Raw genomic sequence first — 18,869 nt, 5'->3', positions numbered from 1 at the left:
GCCGGCGCGACAACAAGGTTTCTGTGCCAGCAGCGGGGCTGATGTTATCCTGGCTGCGTGTTGCCAAGGAGCAGATCCGCCTTGCTTTTCCCCGGGTGGATGACTGGTGAAGTGTCCCCGTCCCACGGCTGCTCAGGGGGTGGATGGAGAAGGTGAGGAGCAGCAAACCTTCTGCCCAGGCTCCGGCTGTGCCAGAAACCGCCCGTATCCACCACTCCTGTTGGAGTGAATGCACCGGCAGGCTGTGCTGGGATCCAGAGGGACCTGGGCAGGGTGGAGAGTTGGGCAGAGGAACCTGATGAGGTTCAACCAGGGCAAGGGCAGGGTCCTGCGCCTGGGGAGGAACAACCCCAGGCACCAGGACAGGCTGGGGCTGAGCTGCTGGAGAGCAGCTCTGCGGAGAGGGACTGGGAGTGCTGGGGGACGACAGGGTGACCATGAGCCAGCAGCGTGCCCTGGCTGCCCAGAAGGCCAATGGTCTCCTGGGGTGCGTTCAGAGGAGTGTGGGCAGCAGGGCGAGGGAGGGTCTCCTCCCCCTCTGCTCTGCCCCAGTGAGGCCCCATCTGCAGTGCTGTGTCCAGTGCTGGGCTCCCCACTTCAAGAAAGATGAGGAGCTACTGGAGAGCCCAGCGCAGGGCTACGAGGATGAGGAGGGGACTGGAGCATCTCTCCTAGGAGAAAAGGCTGAGGGAGCTGGGCTTGTTCAGCCTGGAGAAGAGAAGGCTGAGAGGGGACCTTGGAAATGCCTCTAAATATCTGCAGGGTGGGGGTCAGGAGGCCGGGGCCAGACTCTTTGCAGTGGTGCCCAGTGACAGGACAAGGGGCAACGGGCACAAACTGAAGCCGAGGAAGCTCCAGCTGAACGATGACATGACTGGCTGGGTAGACGAAGGGAGAGCTGTGGATGTTATCTACCTTGACTTCAGCAAGGCTTTCGACACAGTCTCCCATGATATCCTCCTGGGGAAGCTGAGGAAGTGTGGGCTGGATGAGTGGTCGGTGAAGTGGATCGAGAACTGGCTGAATGGCCGAGCTCAGAGGGTTGGCATCAGCGGTGCTGAGTCTGGTTGGAGGCTGGTGACAAGTGGTGTCCCTCAGGGGTCAGTACTGGGCCCAGTCTTGTTTAACTTCTTCATCAACGACCTGGATGAAGAGTTAGAATGTACCCTCAGCAAGTTTGCTGACGACACCAAACTGGGAGGTGTGGTAGATACACCAGAAGGCTGTGCTGCCATTCAGCGTGACCTGGATAGGCTGGAAAGCTGGGCAGAGAGGAACCTGATGAGGTTCAACAAGGGCAAGTGCAGGGTCCTGCACCTGGGGAGGAACAACCTCATGCACCAGTACAGGCTTGGGGTGGACCTGCTGGAGAGCAGCTCTGCGGAGAGGGACCTGGGTGTCCTGGTGGACGACAGGTTAACCATGAGCCAGCAGTGTGCCCTGGCTGCCAAGAAAGCCAATGGGATCCTGGGGTGCATCAAGAAGAGTGTGGCCAGCAGGACAAGGGAGGTTCTCCTTCCCCTCTACACTGCCCTGGTGAGGCCTCATCTGGAGTACTGTGTCCAGTGCTGGGCTCCCCAGTTCAAGAAGGATGAAGAGCTACTGGAGAGAGGCCAGCGGAGGGCTACGAGGATGGTGAGGGGACTGGAGCATCTCCACTACGAGGAGAGGTTGAGGGAACTGGGCTTGTTCAGCCTGAAGAAGAGAAGGCTGCGAGGGGACCTTATAAATGCCTACAAATATCTGAAGGGTGGGTGTCAGGAGGATGGGGCCAAGCTCTTTTCAGTGGTGCCCAGTGACAGGACAAGGGGCAATGGGCACAAACTGAGGCACAGGAAGTTCCGTCTGAACATGAGGAGGAACTTCTTCCCTCTGAGGGTGACGGAGCACTGGAACAGGCTGCCCAGGGAGGTTGTGGAGTCTCCTTTTCTGGAGACCTTCAAGACCCGCCTGGACGCGGTCCTGTGCAGCCTGCTGTGGGTGACCCTGCTTCGGCGGGGGGGTTGGACTAGATGACCCACAGAGGTCCCTTCCAACCCCTACTATTCTGTGATTCTGTGAACCCGAGGAAGAACTTCTTCCCTCTGAGGGTGACGGAGCCCTGGCCCAGGCTGCCCAGAGGGGCTGGGGAGTCTCCTTCTCTGGAGATATTCCAGCCCCGCCTGGCCACGGTGCTGTGCAGCCTGCTGTGGGTGACCCTGCTTCGGCAGGGGGTTGGGCTGGGGGGGTCCCCAGAGGTCCCTTCCAGCCCCTGCCGTGCTGGGATTCTGGAATAGAGGCTTTTTTCTTTTTGTCTTTTGTCCCCCCCCCCCCCCAATTTTTTTGAGTGCCCACAGCTTTCTTCCAAGCAGTTCAGGTGGGGAGCGTAGCCCTGAGGCTGGTGCTGACCGTGGGGAGGAGGTGGGGGTCCCTCATTTTTTTGGCCCTTAGGGACACACACGGCGCAGGGGTCATGGAGAGACGGTGCCCACCCTGGCAGCCGCTCCCCCATCACGGCTGGAGCAGGAGGAGAAGCCCTTGCTGTATCTCTTGATGCCCTTCGTAAGGAGAGGTGGGGTGAGAGCAAACACGTTAGTTATGGATAATCCTCCAAGGATAATTAGCAGGATGCCTCACCGGCGTCCCGCTGCCCGGCTCCGCGGGCGACAGCCACCCCTCCGTCCCGGCAGCCGCTCTGCTGGGCAGTAACCTCCATGAAGCTGAGCAGACAATCCTTCCAAGCTCAGAAAATGCCGCTTCAGCAGGTTTTTTGTCCTCGGTGGGAGCATCCCTGGGTGATGCGGCCACGAGCCGGCAGCCGCTGTAATCCCTTCCCTCGGGAACAGGCTCCCTGCTGCGCTCTGCGCTTTTCTGAGGAGCTTGGGGTGCAACCACGCCGCCGACCTCGACGTCTGGGTGCTGCTGGAAGGCTCGGAAGCCCCAGCTGAGCAAATCCCTGTGGAAATCTGTCCGTAGGAAGCCCACGGTGATGCTGATGCTCTCCCCCTCCTCGTGTTTTATCCCCCCTGCTCCAGGTCTTCGCCCCTTCATCCCCGAGAAGGACAGCCAACACTTCGAGAACTTCCTGGAGACCATCGGCGTGAAGGACGGCCGCGGCATCATCACCGACAGTTTCGGGAGGTACAGGCGGACGCTCAGCACCACCTCCAACTCCACCACCAACGGCAACGGCGCCGCGGGCAGCTCGGACGACCAGTCCGGCCCTTCCGAGGAGGACGAGTGGGACCGCATGATCTCGCACATCAGCAACGACATCGAAGCCCTGGGCTGCAGCATGGACCGCGATTCCTCCTGAGGGCGAGCCAGGCTCGCTCCAGCACCCCCAGAGACCCCGCAGAAGAGGTTTGGGGGCTGGATCAGGATTTAATTACTCTCCCGTCCTCGTTAACGGCTCCGATCGGCCCGTGGCCGGTGCCGGCACGCCGCGGCGGAGGAGCCCGGCCCACGGCCACCCCGGGTTGGGTTTTGCCGGCGCACGACACGGAAACGCCGGCTCCACCCCGCTGCCTGGTTTACAGTTTTGCACATGGTATCCCCTCTTCTAACCGCTCTCCTCCTCCTCCTCCTCTTCCTCCCCCCCTCTTTTCGAATGAAGTTTACCACAATGTGAATTATTTAAACCGATCGTCGCAACGTTTCGGCTCCAGCCCCGCCGGAGAAGCCGCCGAGCGACGCTGCGGGAGCGGGCGACGCCGGGAGCTTCGTGCTTGGACCCCCCCAAACCCTGCTCTACCCCCACCCCGGCTTTGGGGGGGGTCCCGGCGAGGTGGGGGGCACGCCGAGGCCGGTTTTACCCACGCCAGCCTGCCGAGCACCGGGACTCGCCCCACGCGTCCCCCCCCAAACCCAGGGGACCCCACCTTGGGGTCTGGGGGCTCCCCAGGGACCGTGCCCCCCCACTGGGAAGCCTGGGGGGGGCCGCAGCGTACATGGTGTATATATTTTAGTTATAAAATACACACTTATTTTTTTAATCCCCATCCCTGTGCCGAGGGAGGTGCCGTTCGCGGGGGGGGCACCCCAGAAGGGTCGTGGGGGGGGGTTCCCCAGTTCTCCCAGCGCCACAGCCGGGAGGAAGGCTGGGACTGGGCTCGCTGGCACCCATGGGTGCCGGCTGCCGTAGGGCTGGGGGGGCTGCCCAGCCCCTGGGGGGGGGCTCTGAGGCCAGACACTGTTTTGGGGGTTCCCCCAGCCCATTCCCCCACACTTCACCCCCCCTGTTTGTCACCACAGCCCCCCCCCCAGTGCCTTTAACCCTTCTGCACCGCCCCGGGGGGGCTGCACCACAGCCCCCCATCCTCCCCAGTTAACCCAGTGCCCTTACTGGTGTCCCCAGCCCCGGCCTTTTCCTACCTGCCCTTCCCAGGATCGCAGCCCTCGGTGCGGAGCCGCCGTGTTGGGGTGCCCAGGCTTGGGGTGGGGGTCCCAGCGAGGGTCCCCCCCAACCCCAGGGGAAGGGGGTCAGCCAGGACACGTCCATCCTGGGGCGCGTCTTCCCCGGCAGCGCGCCGTGGCGGAGAAGCTCGAGGTTTCACCGGGGGAAGGGGCGATGGGTGGGGGGGTCCCGGCTCCGTCCCCCAGACCCTCGGAGTCGGGGACCGACGTTTTCCCCCCGCTTCCAGCCCCGGGCGCGCTGGGAGCCGGGGGGGTGGGGGGTTCCTCAGTGCCTTTTTCGAATCGGATTCAAAACCGCGCGCGGGGATGATCGAGCCCGAATTAAAGACTTAAATTTGGAAAAATAATTAAAAATAAATCCTGATTTTTGACACAACCGTACGCGGAGAGCGATAAACCAGAAGCTGTTAACACCTCGTGGGGGGGTTTCTTTCCCAGACTTCCGTGGGAAGTGGGATTAATTCTGGAGATAACGCTCCCTGGGAGCGTCGCCGGAGCTGGGGGGCTTCCCCGTGCCCCCCACCCCGTGCCCCCCACCTCTCTGATTCCCATCTGGAGCCGTTGTTCCCGGGAAACACAAATCCTGCACCCGACGGTGGTTCGTCTCGTCGCTAAGGCCCTCGGCCTTCGTTAAGCGCCTCCAAATTAGCAAACGGGGGGGTCTGACAGCTTGGGGAGCATCCTGGGGGTCTGCCCCCCCCCCACCCAGCGCCATGTGCACCCCAACACGGCCAAGGAGGGGTCCCCCAAGCCACGTATCTCCTTGTCCCAGTCCCAACCCCACTGCCAGAACTGGGGGGGGGAGCGGAGGGGGAGGCTCAGGACCCCCCCTCCCAGAGCCAGGACCCCGAGATGTGGGGCTGGGGGGAGCCCGGAGCACCCCACCTCCCAACCAGGGACCCCTCCCCACCCCAAAATCACCGTGCGGGGAGGCGGCGTGCGATCCAAGTGATACATGAGGCCGTTTATTGAGCGTTACAGACGCAGAGGAAGAGTACGGGGGGGTCGAGAGGAAGGACGCTGCGGGGGGGGGGGGGGGAGTAACTGTGCATCTATACAGGGGGGCCGGGAGACCCCCGGCCGCTACATGGTCAGCTCCTGGGGGGGCAGAAAAAAAGAGAGCAGAGCGTCAGGGACCCCCTGCAGCCCCCCGATTCCAGAGGCGGGGGACCCCCACAGCCCCCCGCTTTGAGAGGCGGGGGGCCCCCCACTTTGAGAGGTTGGGGGTCCCCCCTTTCTGACCCCCCCCCCCCAAAGCCGAGGGCACTCACCATGATGGCGTTGACGATGTCGTTGTTGTTGTGCCGAAGCGCCCGCACGGCTTTGGGCCGCGAGACGTTGGCTTGGGCCATCACCAACTCGATGTCCCTCACCTCCAGCCCCGTCTCGTCCACCTGCGAGAGCGGGGGTCAGCCCTGTCACCCCCCCAACGCGTCCCCCGGACATGGGGGGGTCCCTCCACGCCCCCTCCTCAGCACCCACCTCCTCCTCTTCCTCGCTCTCCTCCTTGATGGTGAGGGTCGGGGCCGTCTCGGTGATCAACGGCGAGTGCTCCATCGGCACCTTGAACTTCTCCGCCGCCGCTTTGTGCACTTGCTGCGACAGGTCCTCGATCTACGGGGTGGGGGGTGGTCACTCACCCGTCCCCAGGGGCCACCAGGACCCCACCCCACCCCAAAACCCCCCCCTCACCTTGGCTTCCCCGAAGACGATGTAGATGTCGGACGCGGGGCTCTTGAAGACGTCGGGTTTGGTGATGACGAAGAGGATGTTCTTGGACTTGCGGATGGTGATGCGGGTGACGCCGTGGATCTGCCTCAGGCCCAGCTTGGACATGGCCTGGGGGGGCAGGGGGGGACACACAGGGGTGACCCCACATCCCCCCGCCCAGCTTCACGACACCCAGAGCAACCAAGGGGGGTCTCCAGCCCCCCAGCGTCACCCTAAAGCCCTCAGACAACAGCAAAACCAGGGACATGGGACAACGATGTCCTCCAACACGGCCAGGCTGAGCCCCCCCCAGAATGGGGGACCCCCCCAAAACACACCCTCCACCCCACTGCTGGGACACCCCAGCATGACCCAGAGACCCCCCAAGAAGGGGGACCTGCACCCCAACACCCCAGCACTCCCCTCTGCCCAGGGCTAATCCCCCCCAGCCCAGCTTACCCCCAAAATCCTAAGGACCCCAAACTCAGAGGGGACCCCAAGCCCAACCCAGGGACCCCAAATCCCATGGGGGACTCCCAACCCCCCGCTGGAGACCCCAAATATCATGAGGGGGCTCCAGCCCCCCAGCAACACCCCAAACCCTTCAGACAACAGCAAAACCAGGGACATGGGACAGCGATGTCCTCCAGCACAGCCAGGCTGAGCCCCCCCAGAATGGGGGACCCCCCCAAAACACACCCCCACCCCACTGCTGGGATACCCCAGCATGACCCAGAGACCCCCCAAGAAGGGGGACCTGCACCCCAACACCCCAGCACTCCCTTCTCCCCAGGGTTAATCCCCCCCAGCCCAGTTTGCTCCCCAAATCCCAGGGACCCCAGCCCCAGGGGGGACCCCCAGCCCCATGGGGGATCTCAAATCCCACCCGGGGACCCCAAATGCCATGGGGGGGCTCCAGTCCCCCAGCATCACCCCAAACCCCTCAGGCAACGGCAACCAGGGATGCAGGAAGATGATGTTGTCCCGCAGGGCCAGGCTGAGCCCCCCCAGAATGGGGGACCCCCCCAAAACACACCCCCACCCCACTGCTGGGACACCCCAGCATGACCCAGAGACCCCCCAAGAAGGGGGACCTGCACCCCAACACCCCAGCACTCCCCTCTGCCCAGGGCTAATCCCCCCCCAGCCCAGTTTACCCCCCAAATCCTAAGGACCCCAAACGCCACCCAGGGACCCCAAATCCCATGGGGGACTCCCAACCCCCCGCTGGAGACCCCAAATATCAAGGGGGGGGCTCCAGCCCCCCAGCAAAACCCCAAACCCCTCAGACAACGGCAAAACCAGGGACATGGGACAGCGATGTCCTCCAGCACAGCCAGGCTGAGCCCCCCCAGAATGGGGGACCCCCCCAAAACACACCCCCACCCCACTGCTGGGACACCCCAGCATGACCCAGAGACCCCCCCAGAGCGGGGACCTGCACCCCAACACCCCAGCGTTCCCCTCTATCCTGGGCTAATCCCCCCCCAGCCCAGTTTACCCCCCAAATCCCCGGGACCCCAAACTCAGAGGGGGCCTCTAACCCTACCCGAGGACCCCAAATCCCATGGGGGACCCCAAATCCCACGCAGGTGCTCCAGCCCCCCAGCAACACCCCAAATGCTCAGATAACGGCAAAACTGGGGACATGGGACGATTTCCTCCAGCACGACCAGGCTGAGCCCCCCAAGAATGGGGGACCCCCATCAACCCCCCCCTCCCTACTGCAGGGACACCCCAGCATGACCCAGAGACCCCCCAAGAATGGGGACCTGCACCCCAACACCCCAGCACTCCCTTCTGCCCAGGGTTAATCCCCCTCCCCAGCCCATCTTACCCCCCAAATCCCAGGGACCCCAGCACCAGGGGGGGACCCCAAACCCCACCCGGGGACCCCAAACTCCTCACACAACGGCAAAACCAGGGACATGGGACAACGATGTCCTCCAGCACGGCCACACTGAGACCCCCAGAATGGGGGATCCCCCCAAAACACACCCCCACCCCACTGCTGGGACACCCCAGCATGACCCAGAGACCCCCCCAGAGCGGGGACCTGCACCCCAACACCCCAGCATTCCCCTCTATCCTGGGCTAATCCCCCCCCAGCCCAGTTTACCCCCCAAATCCCCGGGACCCCAAACTCAGAGGGGGCCTCTAACCCTACCCGAGGACCCCAAATCCCATGGGGGACCCCAAATCCCACGCAGGTGCTCCAGCCCCCCAGCAACACCCCAAATCCTCAGACAACGGCAAAACTGGGGACATGGGACGATTTCCTCCAGCACGGCCAGGCTGAGGCCCCCAAGAATGGGGGACCCCCATCAACCCCCCCCTCCCTACTGCAGGGACACCCCAGGGTGACCCAGAGACCCCCCAGAGCAGGGACCTGCACCCCAACACCGTCTCCCCAAGGCTAGTCCGTCCCCCCCCACCCATCTTACCCAAATCCCAGGGACCCCAGCCCCAGAGAGGAGCCCTAACCCCACCCGGGGACCCCAAATCCCATGGGGGACCCCCAAACCCCATCCGGGGGACCCCCAAACCCCACCTTCCTGGCTTTCTTCTCGCTCCGGCTCTGCTTCGCCTTGCTGACGGTCTCCTCCCCGGTGCCCAGCGAGTGGGCGAGCTGCGCCTGCCCGGAGATCGGGGTGGGGGGGGTGAGGGCAGCCCCACCCCCACCGCCTTGGCTTGGGGGTTCCCCGTGCCCCCCCAAAGAAAACCCCACCTGGGTCTGGGCCGGCGGCGGCTCCGAGCCCTCGGGCTCCTCCAGCTCAGGGATGGACTCGTCGTTACTCTCCGACTCGTTACACGACCCTGCGGCCAAGCAGAGGAGGGGGGATGGAGATGGGGGACCCCCCCTCTGACACCCCCAAAAATAAGGGGGGCTCCTGCCCATCCCTCACCTTTATGGTTGGCCTCGCAGGGGCGGGGGGCCGGGGGCTGCTTGTCCGGGCGCAGGGCGATGCCGGCGGCTTCCCGCAGGCGCTGGAGCTCGGGGTGGGGGTCCGGGGCGTCCCCCTCGCTCGAGGAGCTCGATTCTGACTGCAGGGACCCCCGGGGGGGCCCCCGGCTGCCCGGACCCCCCTGCCTGCCTCGGGCCTCCTTCTCCTTGCGTGGGGAGGGTTGGGGGGCTGCGGGGGGAGGAGGGGGGGCTGAGCTGGTGGTGACCCCCAAAACCCCCACCTTGGGGTTGAACCCAGCCCACCCAGCCTGGGATCCCCCCCAGTGGGACCCCCAGCACCCCACCAGTGGCTGATGCCCACCATGACCCCACTTGACACCCCACAGTAATGGGGAGGGGCTGAGCTGGTGGTGACCCCCAAAAACCTCTCCATGGTTGAACCCAGCCCACTCACCCCCATCACCCACCCGGGGACCCCAAAAATGGGACCCCCAGCACCCTACGAGTAGGTGATGCCCACCCTGACCCCACTCTACACCCCATGGCAATGGTGGGGTGGCTGAGAGGGGAAGGAGAGGCTGAGCTGGTGGTGACCCCCAAAATCCCCTCCATGGGGTTGACCGCAGCCCACCCACCCTGGGACCCCCCCAATGGGACCCCCAGCACCCCACCAGTGGCTGATGCCCACCCTGACCCCACTTTGACACCCCACAGTGATGGGGAGGGGCTGAGCCGGTGGTACCCCCAAAACCCCCTCCGTGATGTTGACCTCAGCCCACTCACCCCCATCACCCACCCCGGGATCCCCCCCAGTGGGACCCCCAGCACCCCACCAGTGGGTGATGCCCACCCTGACCCCACTCTACACCTCACAGCAGTTTGGAGGGGGGGCAAGAGGGGAAGGAGAGACTGAGCTGGTGGTGACCCCCAAAATCCTCTCCACGGGGCTGACCCCAGCCTACCCACCCCGGGATCCCCCCCAGTGTGACCCCCAGCACCCCACCAGTGGGTGATGCCCACCCCGACCCCACTTGACACCCCATGGCAGTTTTGAGGGGGAATGAGAGGGGAAGGAGAGGCTGAGCTGGTGGTGACCCCCAAAATCCCTTCCATGGGGTTGACCCCAGCCCACCCACACTGGGACCCCCCCAATGGGACCCCCAGCACCCTACCAGTGGGTGATGCCCACCCTGACCCCACTTGACACCCCACAGTGATGGGGAGGGGCTGAGCTGGTGGTGCCCCCCAAAACCTGCCCCCATGGCTTTGACCCCAGCCCACCCACCCTGGGTTCCCCCCCAGTGGGGCACCCCACCAGTGGGTGATGCCCACCCCAGCCCCACGGTGCAGGGTGGGGTTCTCTTACCCTCGAGGGGCTTCCTGGGGGCCGTCGGGACAGACGGACGCTCCTCGCCGGTGGGGAGCCCTGAGGTGTCCGGGGGGCCGCAGGCCGGGTCCGGCGACGCCGCGGCGGCGAGGGGAGGCACTTGGCTGAGTTTGGGGAGCGGGGAGCAGGGGGGCGGCGGGCTGGGGGGCTCTGGCTGAGCGTCCCCCCCTTCGCCAGCACCCGGAGCGGGCGGGGGGCTGGATGCGACCCCCGCCATCGCCTCCTCTTCCTCCCGCTGCCCCGCGGCTTTGGCTTCGGGGTCCCCGGCAGTCTGATCCGGCCGGGGGCTGGGGGGTCCCCGCGGGGGCTCCTCCGGTGGCGTGGGGGGCTCCAGAGGCTTGGGGGGCAAACGGGGGGCTGGGAGAGCCCCGAAGGAGCCCCTCAACATGGCGGCGACCCGTTGCCGGTCCTCCCGGCGTCGCCAAGCCGCCCCGCTCTCCGTCAAGGCACCGGGTGGTTGGAGCAGTTCGAGGGGGGCCGGGGGGACCCCCACGTACACCTCCCGCTCCGAGGCGGTGAAGACGGGCGGGGGGACGGCGGGGGGCACGGCGGGCAGGCAGAGGGCCAGGCAGCGGTGGGCAGCGTCCTCCTCGGAAGATGGGGGTCTGGGGGCCCCGGCGCTGTCCTCAGGGGCCGTGAAGAAGCTGGAGTCGGTGCGGGAGCGCGACGTCTCCAGCGGCTCCGGGGACAAGTCCTCGGAGGAGGCGGTGGCAGCGTCCCGCTCCTGGGGGGCTTCGTCGGCGTCCCCGGGGGGACGCGTCATCAGCCCCGAGGGCTCCTCGCTGGCATCGCAGGGGGACGCGTCCTGTGGTGGGGGGCACGGCGTCGTGATGCCGTCCAGCGGGCTGGGCATCACTGGTGGCACCAGGTCGGGGTTGGTGGCCAACATGTCCAGTTCATTGGGTAGACTGGGTGTCTCCAGGTCAGGGCTGGTGGCCACAGTGTCCAGCTCATCGGGTAGACTGGGTGTCCCCAGGTCAGGGCTGGTGGCCACAGTGTCCAGCTCATCGGGTGCACTGGGTGTCACCAGGTCAGAGTTGGTAGCCACAGGTTCCTGCTCGTCAGGTGGGCTGGGTGTCCCCAGGTCAGGGCTGGTGGCCACAGTGTCCAGCTCATCAGGTAGACTGGGTGTCCCCAAGTCAGGGCTGGTGGCCATGGTATCCTGCTCATCAGGTGCGCTGGGTGTCACCAGGTCAGAGTTGGTAGCCACAGGTTCCTGCTCGTCAGGTGGGCTGGGTGTCCCCAGGTCAGGGCTGGTGGCCACAGTGTCCAGCTCATCAGGTAGACTGGGTGTCCCCAAGTCAGGGCTGGTGGCCACAGGTTCCTGCTCATCAGATGCGCTGGGTGTCACCAGGTCAGGGCTGGTGGCCACCACATCCACCTCATCAGATGCGCTGGGTGTCCCCAGGTCAGGGCTGGTGGCCACAGTGTCCAGCTCATCGGGTAGACTGGGTGTCCCCAGGTCAGGGCTGGTGGCCATGGTATCCTGCTCATCAGGTGCGCTGGGTGTCACCAGGTCAGGGCTGGTGGCCACAGGTTCCTGCTTGTCAGATGCGCTGGGTGTCACCAGGTCAGGGCTGGTGGCCACAGTGTCCAGCTCATCGGGTAGACTGGGTGTCCCCAAGTCAGGGCTGGTGGCCATGGTATCCTGCTCATCAGGTGCGCTGGGTGTCACCAGGTCAGGGTTGGTGGCCACAGGTTCCTGCTCATCAGATGCACTGGGTGTCACCAGGTCAGGGCTGGTGGCCACCACATCCACCTCATCAGATGCGCTGGGTGTCACCAGGTCAGGGCTGGTGGCCACAGTGTCCGGCTCATCAGATGTGCTGGGTGTCACCAGGTCAGGGCTGGTGGCCACCACATTCACCTCATCAGATGCGCTGGGTGTCACCAGGTCAGGGCTGGTGGCCACAGTGTCCGGCTCATCAGATGTGCTGGGTGTCACCAGGCTGGAGTTGGTGGCCATAGCATCCTGCCCATCTGGCGAGCTGGGCATCACTGCTGGCACCAGGTTGGTGGCCATGGCATCCAGCTCTTCCCGTGTGCTGGGTGTCATTGGTGGCACCAGGTCAGGGTCAGTGGCCATGGAGTCCTGCAGGCTAGGTGTTACCAATGGTAACAGGTCAGTGGCCATGGTGTCCGGCTCATCCGGCACACTGGGCATCACCGATGGCACCAGATCAGGGTCAGCCACCATGGTGTCCTGCTTGTCTTCCAGGCTGGGCATCACCAGTGGCACCAGGTCGGTGGACACAGTGTCCGGCTCATCCAGTAGTCTGGGCATCACCGATGGCACCAGGTCGGTGGCCACGGTGTCTGGCTCATCCGGCGGTCTGGGCGTCACCGATGGCACCAGGTCGGTGGCCATGGTGTCCGGCTCATCCGGCGGTCTGGGCGTCACCGATGGCACCAGGTCGGTGGCCATGGCATCCGGCTCATCCGGCGGTCTGGGCGTCACCGATGGCACCAGGTCGGTGGCCATGGTCTCCAGCTCATCTGGCAGGCTGGACATCGCCAGTGGCACCAGGTCAGCAGCCACGGTGTCCAGTTCATCTGGTGATCTTGGTGTCACTGATGGCACCAGGTCGGTGGCCACAGTGTCTGCCTCATCCAGGGGGCTGGGCACTACCGATGACATCAGGGTGGGGTCCATGGCCATGTTGTCCAGCTCGTTGGGTGGGCTGGGTGTCACTGGTGGCACCAGGCTGGGGTCCATGACCATGACGTCTGGCTCGCTGGGTGTCACCGATGACACCAGGCTGGTGTCCGTGGCCATGCTGTCCAGCTCATTGGGTGGGCTGGGCATCACTGGTGGCATCAGGCTGGGGTCCGTGGCCATGGTGTCCATCTCGTTGGGTGGGCTGGGCATCACTGGTGGCACCAGGCTGGGGTCTGGTTCATCTGACAGGCTGGGCATCACTGGTGGCATCAGGCTGGGGTCCGTGGCCATGGTGTCCAGCTCGTTGGGTGGGCTGGGCATCACTGGTAGCATCAGGCTGGGGTCCGTGGCCATGGTGTCCAGCTCGTTGGGTGGGCTGGGCATCACTGGTGGCATCAGGCTGGGGTCCATGGCCATGGTGTCCAGCTCGTTGGGTGGGCTGGGCATCACTGGTGGCACCAGGCTGGGGTCTGTGGCCATGGTGTCCAGCTCATTGGGTGGGCTGGGTGTCACCAGGTCAGCGTCCAGTTCACCTGGTGGGCTGGGCATCACCAGTGGCACCAGGCTGGGGTCCATGGCCATGGTGTCCGGCTCGTTGGGCTGGCTGGGTGTCACCAGGGGCACCAGGTTGGGGTCCATGGCCACAGTGTCTGGCTCATTGGGCGGGCTGGGTGTCACCAGGGGCACCAGGCTGGGGTCCATGGCCACAGTGTCTGGCTCATTGGGCGGGCTGGGTGTCACCAGGGGCACCAGGCTGGGGTCCATGGCCACGGTGTCCAGGTCGTTGGGCGGGCTGGGTGTCACCAGGGGCACCAGGCTGGGGTCCATGGCCACGGTGTCCGGCTCGTTGGGCTGGCTGGGTGTCACCAGGGGCACCAGGCTGGGGTCCATGGCCACGGTGTCCGGCTCGTTGGGTGGGCTGGGTGTCACCAGTGGTACCAGGATGGAGTCCATGGCCATGGTGTCCAGCTCGTTGGGTGGGCTGGGTGTCACCAGTGGCACCAGGCTGGGGTCCATGGCCATGGTGTCCGGCTCGTTGGGTGGGCTGGGTGTCACCAGTGGCACCAGGCTGGGGTCCATGGCCATGGTGTCCGGCTCGTTGGGTGGGCTGGGTGTCACCAGTGGCACCAGGCTGGGGTCCATGGCCATGGTGTCCGGCTCGTTGGGTGGGCTGGGTGTCACCAGTGGCACCAGGCTGGGGTCCATGGCCACAGTGTCCGGCTCGTTGGGTGGGCTGGGTGTCACCAGTGGCACCAGGCTGGGGTCCATGGCCACAGTGTCCGGCTCGTTGGGTGGGCTGGGTGTCACCAGTGGCACCAGGCTGGGGTCCATGGCCACAGTGTCCGGCTCGTTGGGTGGGCTGGGTGTCACCAGGGGCACCAGGTCAGTGGCCGCAGTCTCCAGCTCGTCGTGACCATCAGCGCTCATTGCTCTCACCATGCCAAGCTCATGGTCACCATCACCATCATCATCACCATCACTCCCACGGCCACCCTGGGGCTCCCCGTTGGCCGATGCCACCTCAGCCCCCCCCAGCCCATCGGTTTGGGGGTCCCCGGAGCAGAGCCCGGGGGGCTGCAGGACGCTGCCGTTCACCGCCATCTCCGTGCCGGAATCGTCCTTCACCACCGGCTCCTCGGGGGGCTCCGGTAAGGTGGACCCCTCCATGACATCAAGCTCCAGCTCCGAGGAGGAAGAGGAGGAGATGAGGAAGGCCTCACCATCCGGCTCCACGCCGCGTGCCGGGAGATTCCCGCCGCCATCGTGCTCCCGCGTCGCCGGCTCCGTCACCTCGGCGCCAACGTCCTCCTCGCCGCGCCGCGGGGAACCCTCGGGCGAGCCGGATCCCGCCCCGGCGTGAAGGCGGAGCTCGACGCCGTCGCGTCGCGAGGTGACGCCGGAGGTGACGCCGGAGGGTCCCTCCTCGACCCCCGCCGCGTGGCGTTCGGTGCCGTAGAGCCGCTCGTCCTCCTCGCCGTCGTAGGCGGCCGAGTCGGAGGAGGCCGAGGTGTCGTCGCGGAAGGCGAAGGACTCGTCCACGCCCTCGGGGATGGAGGTCTCCGACAGCGAGCGCAGGAAGGAAGCCGAGGTGCTGCCGCCCTCCTCTTCCTCCTCTTCGTCTTCGTCTTCCTCCTCATCTTCAGAGAGGGGCAGGGGGGCCACGCCGGGGGGCAACGGGGCGATCTCCACCGCCTCGGCTTGGAAGAGCAGGCTGCCGCGGAAGGGCAGCAGCGCCGCCGGGATCAGGCCCGCGGCCCCCGACACCCCCCACTCTTCCTCCTCCTCCTCCTCCGGCGTCTGCCCATCCTCATCCTCCGGCGGGGTGAAGGCTCCGTCTTCCTCCTCCTCGTCATCCGGAGAGGTGAAGGCGGGGGGTTCCTCCATCATGCCTTCGACCTCCTCGACGCCTTCGGCCCCCACCACGCCGTCAGCTTCCTCCAGGCCTTCGGCCTCGGCGGCCAGGTTGGGGGAGCAGGACGGGGAGGTGCTGGCGGTGCCTGAGGACCCCCAGCTTCCCCCCTCGGCCGTCCGGTAGGAGCCGGACGGGGAGGTTGGGGGGGAGCAGAGCCCCTCGCTCTCCCCGTCCGTCTGCTCCTCGGGGGGGGCGGGGGGCAGCCGGACCCCCCCGCCGCGGACCGGGGTGGAGGGGGCCGTGAAGAAGAGTTCGGGGTCCAGGGCGGCGGGGAGGGGGGGTCGGTTGGCGGGGGGGTCTTTGGTGGGTGCGGGGAAGGGGCAAGGCACGGCGGGCGGGGGGCTCGCCCCGGGGAGCTCGGGGGGGGGCCGCGTCTCCTCGCCCATGACGATGCGGGTGTCCAGGGGTTCGGTGGGTGGCTGGGGGGGCCGGGGGGCTGCAGCAGCTGGGGGGGGGCCGGGGTCGCAGCTGGCCCCCTCGGGCTGTGGGCGAGCCTCTTCCTTGGTGGGCATCAGCGGGGGGGCTGTGGAGAGAGGGGAGACCCCCCCTTCAGTGCCAGGGCCCACCCCCCCCCCGACCAAGGGTCACCCCGGGGGGGGTGGCACCCAGCCAGGCATTGAGTTTGGGGGGGCTCAGCCCTCCCCAGGAGCCCCCTGCCCACCCCTGCACTGAATCTGGGGGGGCTCAGCCCACCCCCTATCCCAGCACTGAGTCTGGGGGGGCTCAGAGCACCCCAAGGGCCCCCTGCACTGAGTCTGGGGGGGCTCAGAGCCCCCCAAGCGCCCCCTGCCCACCCTAGCAGTGAGTTTGGGGGGGCTTAGCCCCCTGCCCACCCCTGCACTGAGTCTGGGGGGGCTCAGAGCCCCTGAGGAGCCCCCTGCCCACCCCTGCACTGAGTCTGGGGGGGCTCAGAGCCCCCCAAGAGACCCCCTGCCCACCCCCGCACTGAGTCTGGGGGAGGCCCAGAGCCCCCCAAGAGACCCCCTGCCCATCCCAACAGTGAGTCTGGGGGGGAGCCCAGAGCCCCCCAAGAGACCCCCCGCCCACCCCAACAGTGAATCTGGGGGGGGGCCCAGAGCCCCCCAAGAGACCCCCCGCCCACCCCAACAGTGAATCTGGGGGAGGCCCAGAGACCCCCAAGAGACCCCCTGCCCATCCCAACAGTGAGTCTGGGGGGGGGGGGCCCAGAGTCCCCCAAGAGACCCCCACCCATCCAGGCACTGAGTCTGGGGAGCCCCCTGCACTGAATTTGCGGGTGCTCAGCCCCCCCGCTCCCCACCCGGGCGGGGGTGCAGCCCCCTCCCCACCTCCCAGACACCCCAAACCCGCGCTCCCCCCCCTCCCCCCTCACCTGGCCCCCCCGGGGACGGGTCCATGGGGCAGGAGCAGCCGGGACCCCCCAGGTCCCAGCTCCGGCACCGAAGGCAGCGCAGCCCCATGGGCCCCCCCGGGGGGGTCTTTATAGAGGGGGAGGGGGAGGGGCTAGGCCGCAGGGGCTGCCGGGAAGGGGGCGTGGCCTCACCTGGGCATTTAGTCCCCTCTCCCCCACCAACCCCCCCACAATGTCCTTCATTCCCGGGGTTCCCCCAGTCCGGGACCCCTATTTAGGGGGGTTAAAGGGTTAATTTGGGGGGTGCCCCCCTTTTTGGCTCGGGGCGGGGAAACTGAGGCACGTGGGGGACGGGGGGTGGCACCGGGGGGACCCCCCCCCAGCCCCTCGGGTGCCACCGAGCCCTGGGTGACCTTGGGCTGTGGCTCTGTGTCCCCCTCGGTGGTCCCCGGGGGGTGCGGGGGGGGGGGGGTGAGCGTCTCTGTGGTACCAAACCCCCCCCCCCCTCACCCCCCAAAACCCGGTCCTGGCGGGGCAGGGTGGGGGGGGGCCCGATCCGGGGCTGGGGGTTCCTCGGGGGGGTGGGGGGGTCCCCGAAGTCGCCTCCCGCCTCGCCCCGGGAGCTGCTGCCGCGGTCGGCCCCGCATCCCTCCATCCCCGCATCCCTCCATCCCCGCACCCCTCTGTCCTCCATCCCTCCATCCCCGCACCCCTCTGTCCTCCATCCCTCCATCCCCGCATCCCTCCGGCTTCGCCCTCCATCCCCGCACCCCTCTGCCCTTCATCCCTCCATTCCCACATCCCTCCGGCTTCATCCTCCATCCCCGCATCCCTCTCCCCCTCCGTCCTTCCATCCTCCACCCCTCCGTCCCTGCATCCGTCCATCCCCGCATCCCTCGATTCCTCTGGCTTCACCCTCCACCCCGCATCCCTCTCCCGCTCCGCCCCTCCGTCCTCCATCCCGCATCCCTTCATCCCTCCTGCTCCATCCCGCATCCCTCCTGCTCCATCCCGCATCCTTCCATCCCTCCGGCTTCATCCTCCATCCCCGCATCCCTCCATCGCTCCGGCTTCATCCCGCATCCCTCTGCCGCTCCACCCCTCCGTCCTCCACCCCTCCATCCCGCATCCCTCCGACTCCATCCCGCATCCTTCCATCCCTCCGGCTCCATCCCGCATCCCTCTGCCGCTCCACCCCTCCGTCCTCCACCCCGCATCCCTCTCCCGCTCCACCCCCCCCACCCCGCACCCCTCTGTCCCGCATCCCCCGGCCTCACCTGGCTCCGGCCCCCCCCGGCCGCCGCTCCCCGCCGCCTCCCCGGGCATGGCGAGGGCAGAGCCCGCACCGGCCCCGCTCCGGGCCTGCCTGGGCCGCGCTGGGCCGGGCTGGGCTGGCACTGGGCTGGTACTGGGCTGGCACTGGGACGGCGCTGGGCGGGGCTGGGCCGGGGGGGGGGGCAGCAGCCGGATCAGCCCCGTCATCCCAGATGATGTCAGCAGCTTTTTTTCCACCCCCCCTCCTTTTATTTTCCTCCCCCCCCCCCCCTATTTTTTTTCACCTTTTTTCTTTTTCCTGCTCTTTTTCTCCTGCCTTTTTTCCTCCTTTCCCCCTTTTCTTTTGTTTCCCTTTTTCATTTTCTTTTTCCCCCCCCTTTCCCCCTCTTCCCCCCCTTCCTTCCCCCTTTCTCCCCCCTTCCCCCTCTTCCTTCCCCCTTTTTCCCCTCCTTTCCCCCTTTTTCCCCCCCTTTCCCCCTTTTTCCCCCCCTTTCCCCCTTTTTCCCCCCCTTTCCCCCTTTTCCCCCCCTTTCCCCCTTTTTCCCCCCTTCCCCCTTTTTCCCCCCTTCCCCCTTTTTCCCCCCTTCCCCCTTTTTCCCCCCCTTCCCCCTTTTTTCCCCCTTCCCCTTTTTCCACCCCTTGCCCCCCTTTCCCCCGCTTCCCTCCCCCCTTTCCCCCCTTCCTTCCCCCCTTTCCCCCCCTTCCTTCCCCCCTTTCCCCCCCTTCCTTCCCCCTTTCCCCCCCTTCCTTCCCCCTTCCCCCCTTCCTTCCCCCTTCGCCCCCCCTTTTCCCTTT

General features: G+C 66.5%; 2 protein-coding genes across 5 annotated transcripts in view; one reads left to right on the top strand and one right to left on the bottom strand.

Annotated features, from left to right (window-relative positions):
- CCM2 (CCM2 scaffold protein) overlaps positions 1–4,741 on the top strand; it is a 42,670-nt gene extending 37,929 nt beyond the window's left edge. For both annotated transcript variants that reach the window (XM_075419975.1, XM_075419976.1), the window contains exon 10: positions 3,015–4,741. In XM_075419975.1, coding sequence (XP_075276090.1) covers positions 3,015–3,295 — 281 coding nt within the window. In that variant the 3' untranslated portion in view covers positions 3,296–4,741. The remainder of the gene's footprint in view (positions 1–3,014) is intronic.
- Positions 4,742–5,395: 654 nt separating this feature from the next.
- On the bottom strand, positions 5,396–18,294 carry LOC142361208 (uncharacterized). Of its 3 annotated transcripts, none has more exons than XM_075419971.1 (9): positions 18,077–18,294; positions 10,377–15,992; positions 9,012–9,239; positions 8,834–8,922; positions 8,657–8,740; positions 6,088–6,234; positions 5,878–6,009; positions 5,667–5,789; positions 5,396–5,493 (listed from the first exon to the last, which is right to left on the bottom strand). In XM_075419971.1, the coding sequence occupies exons 1-9, from the start codon at positions 18,279–18,281 to the stop codon at positions 5,479–5,481; spliced, it is 6,639 nt and encodes a 2,212-aa protein (XP_075276086.1). In that variant the 5' UTR covers positions 18,282–18,294; the 3' UTR covers positions 5,396–5,478. The 3 variants fall into 3 exon arrangements, with proteins under 3 accessions (XP_075276086.1, XP_075276087.1, XP_075276088.1); XM_075419972.1 differs by lacking the exon at positions 18,077–18,294 and adding an exon at positions 16,821–16,938; XM_075419973.1 differs by lacking the exon at positions 9,012–9,239.
- Positions 18,295–18,869: the final 575 nt, after the last annotated feature.

The sequence above is a fragment of the Opisthocomus hoazin genome, chromosome 4, assembly GCF_030867145.1.
Source record: "Opisthocomus hoazin isolate bOpiHoa1 chromosome 4, bOpiHoa1.hap1, whole genome shotgun sequence".
Taxonomy (NCBI): domain Eukaryota; kingdom Metazoa; phylum Chordata; class Aves; order Opisthocomiformes; family Opisthocomidae; genus Opisthocomus; species Opisthocomus hoazin.
The sequence above is the reverse complement of the archived record's forward strand: the minus strand, read 5'-3'. Positions and strand labels throughout refer to the sequence as shown.

Coding starts and splice junctions, on each gene's coding strand:
- LOC142361208 (XM_075419971.1), bottom strand. CDS start 18,281: ATGACGGGGCTGATCCGGCTGCTGCCCCCCCCCCCGGCCCAGCCCCGC. Junction 8,923..9,011: donor CTGCGAGGCCAACCATAAAG/GTGAGGGATGGG, acceptor GCTTGGCCGCAG/GGTCGTGTAACGAGTCGGAG. Junction 8,741..8,833: donor CGCCGCCGGCCCAGACCCAG/GTGGGGTTTTCT, acceptor ATCTCCGGGCAG/GCGCAGCTCGCCCACTCGCT.